General features: G+C 40.4%; 1 protein-coding gene and 1 long non-coding RNA gene across 10 annotated transcripts in view; both read left to right on the forward strand.

Moving 5' to 3' along the window:
* olf413 (DBH like monooxygenase olf413) overlaps positions 1–1,499 on the forward strand; it is a 482,855-nt gene extending 481,356 nt beyond the window's left edge. The window contains exons 11-13 of one of the 5 annotated variants that reach the window (XM_073987113.1): positions 727–796; positions 868–903; positions 1,096–1,499. In XM_073987113.1, coding sequence (XP_073843214.1) covers positions 727–796; positions 868–878 — 81 coding nt within the window. In that variant the 3' untranslated portion in view covers positions 879–903; positions 1,096–1,499. Of the gene's footprint in view, positions 1–726 lie in introns of all 5 variants that reach the window. The other 4 variants (XR_012412929.1, XR_012412930.1, XM_073987112.1 and 1 more) reach the window with 4 other exon arrangements.
* A 296-nt stretch (positions 1,500–1,795) lies between these two features.
* On the forward strand, positions 1,796–13,526 carry LOC141401983 (uncharacterized). 5 transcript variants are annotated; one of them, XR_012412486.1, is made up of 6 exons: positions 1,796–2,517; positions 2,581–2,877; positions 3,887–4,006; positions 12,833–12,902; positions 12,976–13,015; positions 13,203–13,526. It is a non-coding gene; the product is annotated as an uncharacterized lncRNA (long non-coding RNA). The 5 variants fall into 5 exon arrangements; XR_012412485.1 differs by having other exon boundaries at positions 12,976–13,011; XR_012412483.1 differs by having other exon boundaries at positions 12,833–13,015.
* Positions 13,527–13,861: the final 335 nt, after the last annotated feature.

Consider the following 13,861-nt stretch of genomic DNA (forward strand, 5'->3'; position numbering starts at 1 on the left):
TCTAGAGATCATGTCCTGTCCTGGGTCGAAAATGAAAACCATGATGGTCAATTTTGTCGCTAGGTGTTGCGTTGCTGGCATGGTAGCGTGTCGCGCAGCTAGAGCTCGTCGGATGGTGGGGTTCTTGGCAACACTCTAACTCATTAGACAGGCGTCAGAAAATTCTTCATGCCAGTCTGACATTAGGGGTGAAAAGATAAACAACAAGATGCACGTTTAGATGACCCAAATGAGAGAAGCAAACAAAATGGAAATGGGATAAAATAAAAAAATGATTTAGCACCACACTCACCTGAAAGAAACCACATCTCGTCTGGTCTTGCAACGAGAAATAACCCACCCACTGGACATTAAGTCCACCATGACAACGCAAGGTTTCGGTTGCCCCATACCTTCCCCTTCAACTTATTGTTCCCCCCCTTTAATCCTTATGTTATCAGATCTACATGATCTTAAGCAAAGACTTTTTAATTAAACGTTATAAATTGAAATTATTCCAAGATTTATTGAATAAAAGAAAATATCGGCAGTTTACATTGTACTGACTTAAACTTTTAAAGTGGGAATAGAAAAGGCATGAAAATACAGTACATCATTATCATCACTACTTATAATGCTTTGTTTTTGTGGTTTTTTTTTCTTTAACAATTTAACAATTCGATATAAATTAGCAACAAAATTAAAATTAATGTTCTGCTTTTCTTTTTCTGGCTGACTTCTGACAAGGCGATACTCGCCCTCAAGATGCTGACTCCTTGCTCCAGCTGTCCGTCTGTCCAATTGTGTTATCGTATTGGTAAGTCTATGTATCTATAATAATCTATAAACATGTAATTTCATGACTTTATTTTTTTTTCTCTTTTACAGGTTCATTTTAACCGAGGATAAGGGACAGCATTGATGGTAGGTAAAACAAATCTTCCCTCTATATCTATTTTCACTTTCTGCCTGCCGAGAATGAGCTCAATCTTTTTGGGCTAAGCCTAGACCTAAAAATACGGTCGACAAATCTAATTAGAGTACAATGCCTACCCTTTTTATAGACACAAATATGCAACTCTTGTAAGTTATTTTCTATCTTTTTTTATGTTATAGATTATTCTAGAGGAAGTTGGATGGTATAAAGTATGTCACAATGAGTCACCTGACACCGCGGTATGCAGGTGCCTTTAAGCAGAATCCCACGGTGGCAGCGGAGGAAGCGAGCTGGTAATGTGATGCAGCTTGTTGGATGGTAGTTGTCGTAAGTTTATTTTTTTATTTATTTTTGTTAGCGTTTTATCTTTATGTTATTTCAAGGTTTTTTTTGTATTCTTAAGTTCAAGATAGTTTTTATTTTGTTTCTTTAAACTTGGTTATAGTTTCTTTAGGCTTAAGTCCAATTAAATTTTTGTTGTTTTATATCGATAATCATCAATTGACCGAGAAGAAATTCAGGTTTCGATTCAATTGTTTTAGGTAATTTCTGAATAAAGTCACATTTATCAAAAATAAAAAAATTGGATTAATTTTCGTTTTTTATTATGGAAATAGTAATGGCAAGTATTGACGGTATTGAGTTCGATCTTCAGTTTTCGTTCACTTAAGCATAGGATGATTCTTCCACCAAAGGGCTCAACTCCGGCTGCTTCAACGATGAAAAAGGAAAGGAAAGGTTCAGGTCTTTTAGTCTACCATTTTGGTTGTCATCGTTACAACCACCTCATGGATCGATTGAGTGACTTATTTGACAACTTGTAAGAACAAAGGAAACTGTTCGAACGTCAAAGATGTATCTTTAAACAGCTGATGGGTGTCCGCTACTGTCCAATAGAGGGCACTGTATTACTAGTAATTGTGCACATGACAAACCCAACCATCCTTTGAACATCACTGTCAAAGGATGGGAGGGAAAAATTGCAAGTATTTGGAATTCTGTTACGACGTCTTTGAATTAGGTATTTATGTTTAGGAAAACTATTGTTTGAGCCGCCCTGTTGTGGTGGTTACTCGAGTATGGTTATTTTATGTTTCTCTTTTAACTCTGTACTCGACGGTATTCCGACGTCACTACCAAAGCCAAATAAATTTATTTTATCAATTGGGTTCGAGCGGTCGGAAATTTTTTCCTTTTAATTGTTTGAAGGGAAAAGGTAAAAATAAAGAAAACTTTTTCCAAAAAAAGAAAACGCAAATCTTATTCATCCAAATTGATATGGAAACATTGCATTTTTCCATTGCAAGGAGGAGAACATAAAATGTTAATGTCAATGGGAGGAGGTGGTAATGGAATTGAATGGACAATTTAATGAATTGTAATAGTGCTAAAACGGAGTGTGTGCGAATGTGTGTACAAACGGTACCGGTCGTTAAAAGGAAAAAACTACAACACACTGTCGAATACTACTAATATCAACATATGTATGTAATTTCGTACAGTCGACTCTGCAATATGGAAATGAAAAGAGAAATTTGATCTTGCTTTTAAACGCATAGTCACTAGCACTTCCTTGTCAATAAGAACAGAAACAAAAAGGGGTAAATAAATTCTAAAACTATCTGTATTTTACTTTTTGTAAATTAGCTTTCTGCCCTTTCTAGGATTCTTTTTGGTGGAAAAGCGTTGACTGAGTAGACATTGTCATCAATAATAATTTAGCAACAACTAACGCAATGTATGTAGATTATTGCATTGAGTGTATACCGTCAATCATATTGATATGCGGGAAAATTCCTATCATTGGCTTGAAGAACAAGAAAAAACATTGCACGCCAAAATAAATCAAGGTCACTGAAGAGGGCAACATCTGAGTGATAACATACAAGGGAAACGTCATTCCCTCAACGGGAAGATTCAAAAAGATATTGCTCATATTGCCGATTGTTCTATGGTCTAAGGTAAATATATTAAATCTTCCATTATTCTACACATTAACATTCATATGTTCCATCCGGTACGTCGATTAAAGTAGTAGGAGCTACGTTATCCCGTGATTTCACTGAATGGGACAATGCGGCATAGATGTTTTTATGCCGGAATACTTTCGGCAGAGGTTCAAAGCGAGTTACTGGGAAGTGTATTAATTACCCAAAATTTGGAAGCACTAGATGTAGTTCCCGAAGTTGTAATTTGCAGAATTACTTTTGAATTTTTTTGTACTGATATTCGCCTCATTGCGGAAAAGTTATGCGCAATGATCATCTATATGTGTAGCATCTTCGCGCCGGTATCTTTCAAAGTGAACATCTTTATGTCCTTTTTTCCCTTTTTGGGACGCATTTGTGGGTGTTGTAGATCGCAAATGCTTGCAGTTGTAACTAACTTTCCCGCAGCGTGCTCCTCTTTGCCTGTATTATGGGCCGAATTTTTTTAAGAGTGGTAATTAATGAAAAATTTACTGTAACTCAGCTTATTATATTGAACGGCACGATAGGACAAATAACCCAGCAAGGTAATTAACAAGGTGAATAAATAGGGTTTGATAGAAAATTACCTTCATGTAATTTACCTAATGATTTTTTTTTTAAAAAAAATCTACAGAACGTTGGTTTCCAATATGCCACAACGCAATATTAGTCGAATATGACACAATACTATGGAACCAATGTCATTAGAGTGTACTTCTGTAATAGTGGGGTTTAATAGTGCGAATCGTGAGATCATACTGAGTAAGTTTGTGCGGAACATGTGGTGGAATTGAGAACGTGAAAGAACCCATAATTGACTCCGGGATAATAGTAGCAATAAAGACCTGTTGGTTAGTGCAAGTAATGTATGCCTTGTGGCGAATAGAGGGTGCATTGTCTAAAGACTGATCTGTCCTGAAGTCTTAATTTGAGATAATTGTATTTTTCTTGTCTCACCTTCAACAAACTTATGACTAATCTGATTTGGTATTTATTACAGGTACCATGGGGACGACTATTTTACCCAGAGTAATCACGCCTATGAAGACCCTCAAATCTATTAAGAATTATTGCCGATCGGATGATAATGCTAAAAGTACGTACATTGAAGGAATGAATGGTGAGTACCCGCATTTCCTTTAGTAACTTTTTTTTGGCAAATTAAACGTTCTATAAGACAAAGCTTTTACTACGGTTTTGATGATTACTATGAGCCACACTCTATAAATAGATATTAGCGCGACAGGGAAATGTATTCTGTTAACCTGTACATAAGGAATAATATTTACGCATTGTCTAAAATGGGATGATTTAGACTGGCTGTTCGTTTTTTCACGAAGACATTGGACTCGGCATATTTTTGGATGCGATTAGTTCCTTATTGAAGGGCTTTAGAAATTAAGGCCTTGAGGTTCAATCTTGCCACAGTGTCTACTGCTAATGTTCAGTTTGTGTGAGTTTCCTATATGATTTTGAGCGTATGATTTTCTTTGATGGAGAAGCAATCCGTTTGTTGGTTTCGGTGTTATCCCGAAGGAAAAAAAAAACAAGTAAGAAAGAATCAGTCAGCTGTGCTGACGGGGATATACCCTCAGCCTATAATAAAAAATGTATTGGTTTTGTATCACCACTTGCTTCAAAATAGATGGCAACTGGTACCTATAGTGTGGTAGTGTGGGGCTATACCATTCATTGACCTAAAGTAAAAAAGATTTTAGCAAGCAAACTAGTGAGTTGTAGAGATATCGAAATATTAAATACGTCAAGCTAAATGTTTAAGAAATGTTTGAAAAAAGTTTGAAAATTATCTTGTACCCTAGCCATTTTAGTATGCACTGGCATGATTTTTGGAGCTTTTCGGCCAATATCTGAGGAAGTATGGACTTACTCTGAACGAAAATGGTACCGTTGAAATAGAGACCATGAAGACAACCTCCTGCAAAAATTCCAAATAGCTCCGAGACGAATTTTCCCATTCCGAATTTTCCCAAATTTATATAGTATATTGCTCATATACCAACCAGATACATGACTGGATTAAATCATACGATGTGCAAGGTCTGCACCAATTAGAAACTCCCCGCGGGAATCATCTCGCGGATTTGCCAATTTGGTTGGTGCCGTCAAGGTATGGACTTGCGCAGGGAAAAATTTTTACCTTCGCAAAGAAAGCCGAAAGACAACCTAAAAAAAACTTCACTTTATCCAGATTTTTGTGTGGGAGGTACACGAAGTCCGATATAGTCCATTCGAACCCGATATATTTCTGGTAGGAACAATACTATGTGCAAAGTTTGTACCAAATCAATTGCTTTCTTTGAGAGTTATCGTGCACACCAAACAGGCAGACGGACGGACATGGCCAAATCGACACCAAATGACTGCAAAGAATTTCGTCCAAATATACTAGGGGTCTAAAACCGTTATTGCTATAAGGCACATTTTTTGTCGTATCAAAGTGTTTATATCCATTCTTAGCCTAAAGGCTGAGGGTGTAATTGTCTTTACATATTGAGAGTAAGATACGTGTCAGGATATGATTGTCGTAAAGGTTCGGAGAGGATAAAAATTACGAGAAACCAAATTTGCCCTTCTGTATTGGGAGGATCATCAAATATGCACACGGAAGCAGTTTGATGTCTTTTAAGATGGGCTGTAGTCTGACGATAGTTTATTGCCACAATTATTATGCAGTCTCGTCTGCCAAGCTACATAGGTCTGCTGTCCCTTCCATTTTAGTTGTTGGGCATTCTAATATGTCTTTTGTTTGTTTTGCTGCTGACAATCTGCATCGTCAGTATGTAGTTCCTTAATTCCCCTGCTTAAGCAAAACCAACGACATGATCGGTAGCATTCGCCCTACCGCTGGATACGTTGCCCTTTCAAACGCGCTCAGGAGTGTTTGACTTTGTCTTCCCCTTTTTCAGGCTCTAGTGTCATAAGTCGATTGAAGGACTGATCTGCGACCTCGTGTACAACTGTTCGCTGCCCCGTGCCATGGATGCAAACGGGTACTGCTATTTCACATAGCGAAAGGGGAACTGCACTAATGGTCAAAGACTGTCACTAAGTGACTGCTCCGAATTCGCAGACATATATCTAGAGTCAGCAAAACGGGTTAGCTTCTCATCGTACTCCTACCTCATAATTTTGATATCAGCTTCTGGGGTCTAGAATACTGGAACTCAAGAACTTACATCCCATTCCCACTACCTCTTAGGAAAAGGATGTACAACTCGGTTGTACCTTACACTAAAACTTGGTAATCTACCACTTGTCCCATTGGACCTCCACCTAGAACAAAAAAATACAGGAACACTTGTTAGGAATCATTTACTGTTTAAGGTCTTTAGCGTGGTATACACCTAGGGGTTTTCCTTTCAGATCTTCTATTTCATATAAACAGTTACCCACAGGTTTCACTATACGGCACTTGACAAACTTTGGTCCTAACTTCGCATTATATTGGGCCTTGAAGTCGCTTTGCTGAAAGCTCCTCCGGAACACCTCCTGACCTGGAATAAATCTAATAACTCGACTCCGTATGTTGTATTTCCTTTCGTTAGTTTGATAAGCTTTATGGAGGCTATCTTGAATTTGCTTCCTAATGAGTTCTAACTTCGCCGATTTGGGGACTAAATTAGCTTCAGGATCGTTTAGGACTCTTAATTGCTTTGCTAGGGCGTACATACTTCCATGACATATCATATTCATGCCAAACAACGCGAAATATGGCGTGACACCAATGGAAGAATGTACTGAGGTACGTAACGAGCACTCGATTTCGGACAGATAACTGTCCCATTCCTGATGACTTCCCCTTAAATATGAGCGTATCGCTGCAAGTATGGATTGGTTCACCCTCTCCGAAGCATTTGCTTGCGGAGAGTGTGATGCTGTTCGGACATGGTTAATGCCAAAACTCTTGACCAATTCCTGAAACTCTTTGCTAGAAAACTGTGGACCGTTGTCGGACACCACTGCCTCAGGCGTTCCAAACTTGTGGAAAATCTCTGACACTAGAAACTTGATTACGTTTTTGGCACTAGCTTTCGCCATGGCTTTTAGAAAAACAAACTTGCTTAAGTGATCTAACACGATTAAAATGTAAGAATTTCCGTTCTTTGAACGCGGATAGGGGCCTAAAAAGTCTATGTAAAGACGCTGAAAAGGTCTTTCCACAAGGGTTTCCTTCCCCATTGGAGGACGGAGGGTCATATTGGCGGGCTTAGAAGCTTTGCATACTTCGCAATTTTGCACAAAGTTTCTGACGTGAATGGTAATATTCGGCCAGTAAAAATATTCCCTAATCCTTCTCAAGGTTTTGTGAAATCCTCCATGTGCCATGGTAGGTGGACAATGGGCCTTCTCAATGATATCTGCTGTCATTTCTATAGGAACCCATAACTTCCAAGAAAAGTCTTCATTGATGGGTATTCCATCATAATGTTGCGTTCGTTTGTATACGTATCCATCTACTACACGAATATCTGGCAAGTTATCACTATTCTTTTTCACTGTCTCAATAAGATCCTTATAATTATCGGATTTAAAATGCTCGGAGTTGAGATCAATGAGATATGTTAAGCTGCTGGACAACTCTTCCATATCATACCTGGATAGAGTATCCGGGACGATGTTTTTCGACCCTTGCCTGTGTTCAACTTCGAAGGTAAAAGCCTGTAAATGTAGACTCCAGCGAGCCAGTCGTCCGCTGAGATCCTTGTGGGACATTAACCACTTCAGACTACTATGGTCAGTTATAATCGTGAAGGGCATTAACTCTATATAGGGGCGAAACTTTTTCACCGCCATCACTACAGCCAAACATTCACGTTCGGTGACCGAATAATTTTTTTGCGCTGATGTCAGTTTCTGAGAGAAATACGCAATGGGATGCTCTCCGCCCTCGTCATCCCTCTGGAAGAGGACTCCTCCAATCCCGAGGTCGGAGGCATCGCATTGAACATAAAAGTGTCTGTTAAAATTGGGATGGGTCAGCACTGGGCTAGTTACCAGGGCTTCTTTCAGCTTGTCAAAGGCAACCTTGGCTTCCTCGGTAAACACAAACTGCTTGCCTTTCTTCAGGGTTTCAAAGATGGGTGCAGCAATGGTGGCATAATTCGGTATGAACCGTCTATACCAACCGGTTGCACCTGTGAAACTCCGGACCTGTTTCGCCGTTTTGGGATAACAAAATCTGGTAATGGTCTCCACTTTGTTTGGATCTGGTTTCAATTCTCCTCCACCAACAATGTAACCCAAGTAACGTAGCTCTTTGAAGCAAAACTTAGACTTAGCAACGTTGATAGTCAACCCTGCTTCGTCCAAGAGTTTCGCTACACGCTCTAGCAGTTCCACGTGTGTGTCGAAGTCTGGAGATACAATCAGTAGATCATCCAAGTAGACAAAAACACGATCCCTGATTGCTGAGGGGACCACCTTGTCCATTAAACGGCATAACCTTTGAGCTGCATTACACAGCCCAAAAGGCATGACCGTAAAATGGTAAAGCGGTCTCCCCGGCACGGTGAAAGCGGTTTTTTCTCTACTTGGCTGATCTAAGGGTATCTGCCAGAACGCATCCTTCAGGTCGACACTGGAGATAAAGAAAGTATCACCCAGTCGACTTAGCAATCCCTCAATATGCGGGAGTGGATAAGCGTCTTTGACCGTGAGAGCATTGAGCTTTCGTGCGTCCAAACATAGCCGGTTCTTTTTCCCTTTGCGAACCAGAGTCACTGGGTGACTCCATGGACTATCACTCGGCTCAATGACTCCCAGATCCAACATCCTGTCCAACTCCGCATACATCAGTTTTTGCACAGCCGGAGACACTGGGTAATGCTTACTTTTCACGGGAACTGCATTACCAGTATCAATGGTATGGACCTCAGACATCGTCCTACCCAAGCCTTTCTTTGTGTAGCATGGGAATTTGGCCACTATCACTTCCAAACGTTGCCGTTGGGAATCAGACAAAATATGGACGGGTTTGTCATCACTGGTTCCCGCGTCCGCTTCGTCACAAAGATTAACACTGTTGGTTGTAAGACTATCCACCGATGCAAAGAAACCGAAAGCTCTCACAAAGTCAACACCCAAAAATAGTTCTCGATTAAGTGTGGGGACCAAGAAAAATGTCACATCTTTAGTCTTCCCACCAAACGCTATGGGGACTCTTATTTGGCCGACAATACGATGAGGACTTCCATCTGCGGTCTTGATAAATGAACAAAAATTCTTTATATTAATACCGATTCTTCTCACAAATTCTAAACAGTTTTTACCTAAACAACAGACCGTAGCCCCACTGTCCACCAGACCTTCAATCTCAACTCCCTCAATCTTGATCTTAGCGTAATAACGAGTGTCTTCGCCTTCGTAAAGGGCCGCAGAGGCAATTTCCCGTCGAAGCTGCTTCATTTTCTTGTACCGATCCCTAGCCCTCTTAACCTTTGACGAAACCTTACCGAAAATCCTCATTCTAGCTTCTTCATACTCCTTTTGACGGACATGTAAGGGCTTGAGTTCTCTCAGCTTAGGCTCCTCATACACTAATTTCTTAATGGGGTTCGCTAGGATTTGGACGACAGTGGAATCAGGTGATTTGAACGTAGTGCTGCTGGGCTTTACTGCTGCGGTGAGTCCGTTTGTGTCGAGCGCGCTTCCGCAGTACGAGGCACGCTCCGGGGCAAGTTTCCCTGACACCTTGGGCATTTTGGGGCTAAAACTCCCTCTCGTCCACAGCGAAAACAGAAGACTCTGCTTATGGGAACCGGGCACTCTACGTAGCTGTGACCGGGTTTCCTGCAGTTCCAGCAGGTGTATTTCGTCGTGTCTCTGATCGCATCCACTTCCACTGCGACCGTTTGAGCGTCTTCTTCCAAATATGGTTCTTCATAATAGAGTTCGTGCACCCTGGGTGCCTGGTACGATCTTTGCTGGTACGCCTGCCGTTGACTGGAAATCATATTCTCGGCTCGTTTCACCTCTTGCTGGAAATGGTTCAAACCATGGATCTTGATTGGGAATATCAGGGCTGCCAATGAAGATTTAAGGTTGCCCTTCATAATTTCAACCAGATCACTCTCGGAATATGGTACCTTCTGTTGATTTCTGAGCCTTAACACGCTATTGAAGAAATCCTCGAACGACTCCTGCGGCTGCTGTCTGCGGTCCATTATTTTCTTTTGAATCTGGAATTCAGACTCAAAACGTCTAAACTTGGACAAAAACGCGTTCTTCAGGTCGCTCCAGCACTGAAAAGGAGCAATTCGGCGCTGTTGCCAGTACCAGTCTAGTGCTTGGCCTTCCAATAACTGCGGAAAATCTTTAATTAGTTCGTCAAAAGGATATGCATAATCCTGCCTCAGGGACTCTATGCGGAAAATGAAGTCTTCTGCATCAACGGTTTTCCCGTTACCCTCGAACTTTATCCCCCACTTCTTAAGATTAAAGCGTGGACCTGGTGAGGACATCGGTGGGTAACTGAAGTTTGAAGACGTCTGTCCAAAACCAGTTGTCGGGTAGAATGGATATGGAGGGCAATGAGGCTGTGGCGGATTATTGTTAGTCGGATAGAATGGATATGGAGGCTGTGGTGGATTACTCCCAGGAGGATTGAATGGATATGAAGGCTGTGTTGGATTATTGCCAGAAGGATATAATGGATATGGAGGCTGTGGTGGATTATGGCCGGGAGGATTTAATGCTGCTCCCCGGGCTGACGGACGTGCCTCATCTGCTCCTGGACCTGTCAATGGTGGTGGCGGTCTTTTGCTCCCAGCTATAGGCGGTAGTTGTTGTGTCCGTGCGGAAGGATTACTCTGACTCGTACTTAAGGCTTGTTGCTGCCAATCCTTATGAAGCTGGCGTATTTCCTCCACGCTCCTTACCAACCGCTCCTGTGCCCTTTCAACTGAGGCAATTACGTATTGTAAATCGGCGTTATGTACCGACTCTAACGACAAATCTGGATTTCCTTTCCGACAATCGTTCCTTATGTCACGGGCTGTTTGGCTGGCGAACTCTGGTGACTGGATGGTGTCGTTAAATCCATCAGAACCAACCGAAATATTGCTCGAAATCGGTGGTGCAATTGACGAGGCAGCTGCTTCTGCTGCTGCGTATCCCCCACAGGCACCACTAATTCCGGGAGAGTTCTCATCTCTGATGCGGGAGGAGGAGCCTTATCCGCTGTCTCTGTACGGTCCCTACTCTTCGACCTTGTCTCCATTTAGTTAGCTAAAAGCAAACAACCTGTAAATTCCAACCGTTACCGAAACACACACACACTCACTCAAAAAGATAATCCTTCTGGATATAAGAGAATCAATTAAAAATGCAAATGAAAGAAAAACTGAATATGTGCTATGGAAACGACCTGGAAAGGGATTAAAACCACAAAAAGGTATAAATATATCTAACAAAATTATTCCAGATAAATGAAATATGCAAAAACGTACTTCAAATCGTATAAGTTATCAGAACAAGGATTTTAAGGGGAACAATAACTCTGAAGAGTAGGATACATAAGCAAGGTAACACTAAGGTCATCTTACTAACTACTGACTCCTTTACATGTAGTGGGTGCTATGAATGTTACAAACTTGACAAATTGTAATAACCCACCTAAATCTTTCCAAGAATGCTCGGTAACTCTCGCTCCGCCTGAGGCCGGTGCTTAGGAACCTTAAAACATCCTTTTGGAACTTAGACAAGCTAATATTGGAATATTTACACTGACTATTGCTCGATGGTTTGGCTTAGATAACTCTAAATTAGCAATTAGTTCTTTGGATCTGCTCCAATTACTAAGACAAAACCTAGAATTAGCTATCCCCAAAATTCGGAAGTTCCCTACTCAACCTTCAGAGAATCTCGGCTTCGCGGCATAATCTTCTAAGCAAAATGAATACCGGGTCCGAATATCCCTAGGGTCTATCATAGAAAACCATCACTATGCAATTTAATAAACTATAATACAACTATCTTCTAGATCCCTCAATTCCGTACAAATCTACGGCTACCAACCTCTGTCTACTACAGACTATCGACTGAGTCCAAGATCCGTAAGAACTAAGTGATCCCAACCCTTGTCAGATCCGGTTACTGGCGTCCGCAGAGCACCGCAAAATTTCGCTCCACGGGACCAATAACGAAATATGACAAGCGCAAACTCTAACTAGAACGTTTCTCCCTTTGGGCCCCACGTTCTGGGCGCCATTCTGTCCTGTCCTGGGTCGAAAATGAAAACCATGATGGTCAATTTTGTCGCTAGGTGTTGCGTTGCTGGCATGGTAGCGTGTCGCGCAGCTAGAGCTCGTCGGATGGTGGGGTTCTTGGCAACACTCTAACTCATTAGACAGGCGTCAGAAAATTCTTCATGCCAGTCTGACATTAGGGGTGAAAAGATAAACAACAAGATGCACGTTTAGATGACCCAAATGAGAGAAGCAAACAAAATGGAAATGGGATAAAATAAAAAAATGATTTAGCACCACACTCACCTGAAAGAAACCACATCTCGTCTGGTCTTGCAACGAGAAATAACCCACCCACTGGACATTAAGTCCACCATGACAACGCAAGGTTTCGGTTGCCCCATACCTTCCCCTTCAACTTATTGTTCCCCCCCTTTAATCCTTATGTTATCAGATCTACATGATCTTAAGCAAAGACTTTTTAATTAAACGTTATAAATTGAAATTATTCCAAGATTTATTGAATAAAAGAAAATATCGGCAGTTTACATTGTACTGACTTAAACTTTTAAAGTGGGAATAGAAAAGGCATGAAAATACAGTACATCATTATCATCACTACTTATAATGCTTTGTTTTTGTGGTTTTTTTTTCTTTAACAATTTAACAATTCGATATAAATTAGCAACAAAATTAAAATTAATGTTCTGCTTTTCTTTTTCTGGCTGACTTCTGACAAGGCGATACTCGCCCTCAAGATGCTGACTCCTTGCTCCAGCTGTCCGTCTGTCCAATTGTGTTATCGTATTGGTAAGTCTATGTATCTATAATAATCTATAAACATGTAATTTCATGACTTTATTTTTTTTTTTCTCTTTTACAGGTTCATTTTAACCGAGGATAAGGGACAGCATTGATGGTAGGTAAAACAAATCTTCCCTCTATATCTATTTTCACTTTCTGCCTGCCGAGAATGAGCTCAATCTTTTTGGGCTAAGCCTAGACCTAAAAATACGGTCGACAAATCTAATTAGAGTACAATGCCTACCCTTTTTATAGACACAAATATGCAACTCTTGTAAGTTATTTTCTATCTTTTTTATGTTATAGATTATTCTAGAGGAAGTTGGATGGTATAAAGTATGTCACAATGAGTCACCTGACACCGCGGTATGCAGGTGCCTTTAAGCAGAATCCCACGGTGGCAGCGGAGGAAGCGAGCTGGTAATGTGATGCAGCTTGTTGGATGGTAGTTGTCGTAAGTTTATTTTTTTATTTATTTTTGTTAGCGTTTTATCTTTATGTTATTTCAAGGTTTTTTTTGTATTCTTAAGTTCAAGATAGTTTTTATTTTGTTTCTTTAAACTTGGTTATAGTTTCTTTAGGCTTAAGTCCAATTAAATTTTTGTTGTTTTATATCGATAATCATCAATTGACCGAGAAGAAATTCAGGTTTCGATCCAATTGTTTTAGGTAATTTCTGAATAAAGTCACATTTATCAAAAATAAAAAAATTGGATTAATTTTCGTTTTTTATTATGGAAATAGTAATGGCAAGTATTGACGGTATTGAGTTCGATCTTCAGTTTTCGTTCACTTAAGCATAGGATGATTCTTCCACCAAAGGGCTCAACTCCGGCTGCTTCAACGATGAAAAAGGAAAGGAAAGGTTCAGGTCTTTTAGTCTACCATTTTGGTTGTCATCGTTACAACCACCTCATGGATCGATTGAGTGACTTATTTGACAACTTGTAAGAACAAAGGAAACT

Source organism: Musca autumnalis, unplaced genomic scaffold (assembly GCF_047663935.1).
Source record: "Musca autumnalis isolate F117 unplaced genomic scaffold, ASM4766393v1 scaffold_4, whole genome shotgun sequence".
Classification (NCBI taxonomy): domain Eukaryota; kingdom Metazoa; phylum Arthropoda; class Insecta; order Diptera; family Muscidae; genus Musca; species Musca autumnalis.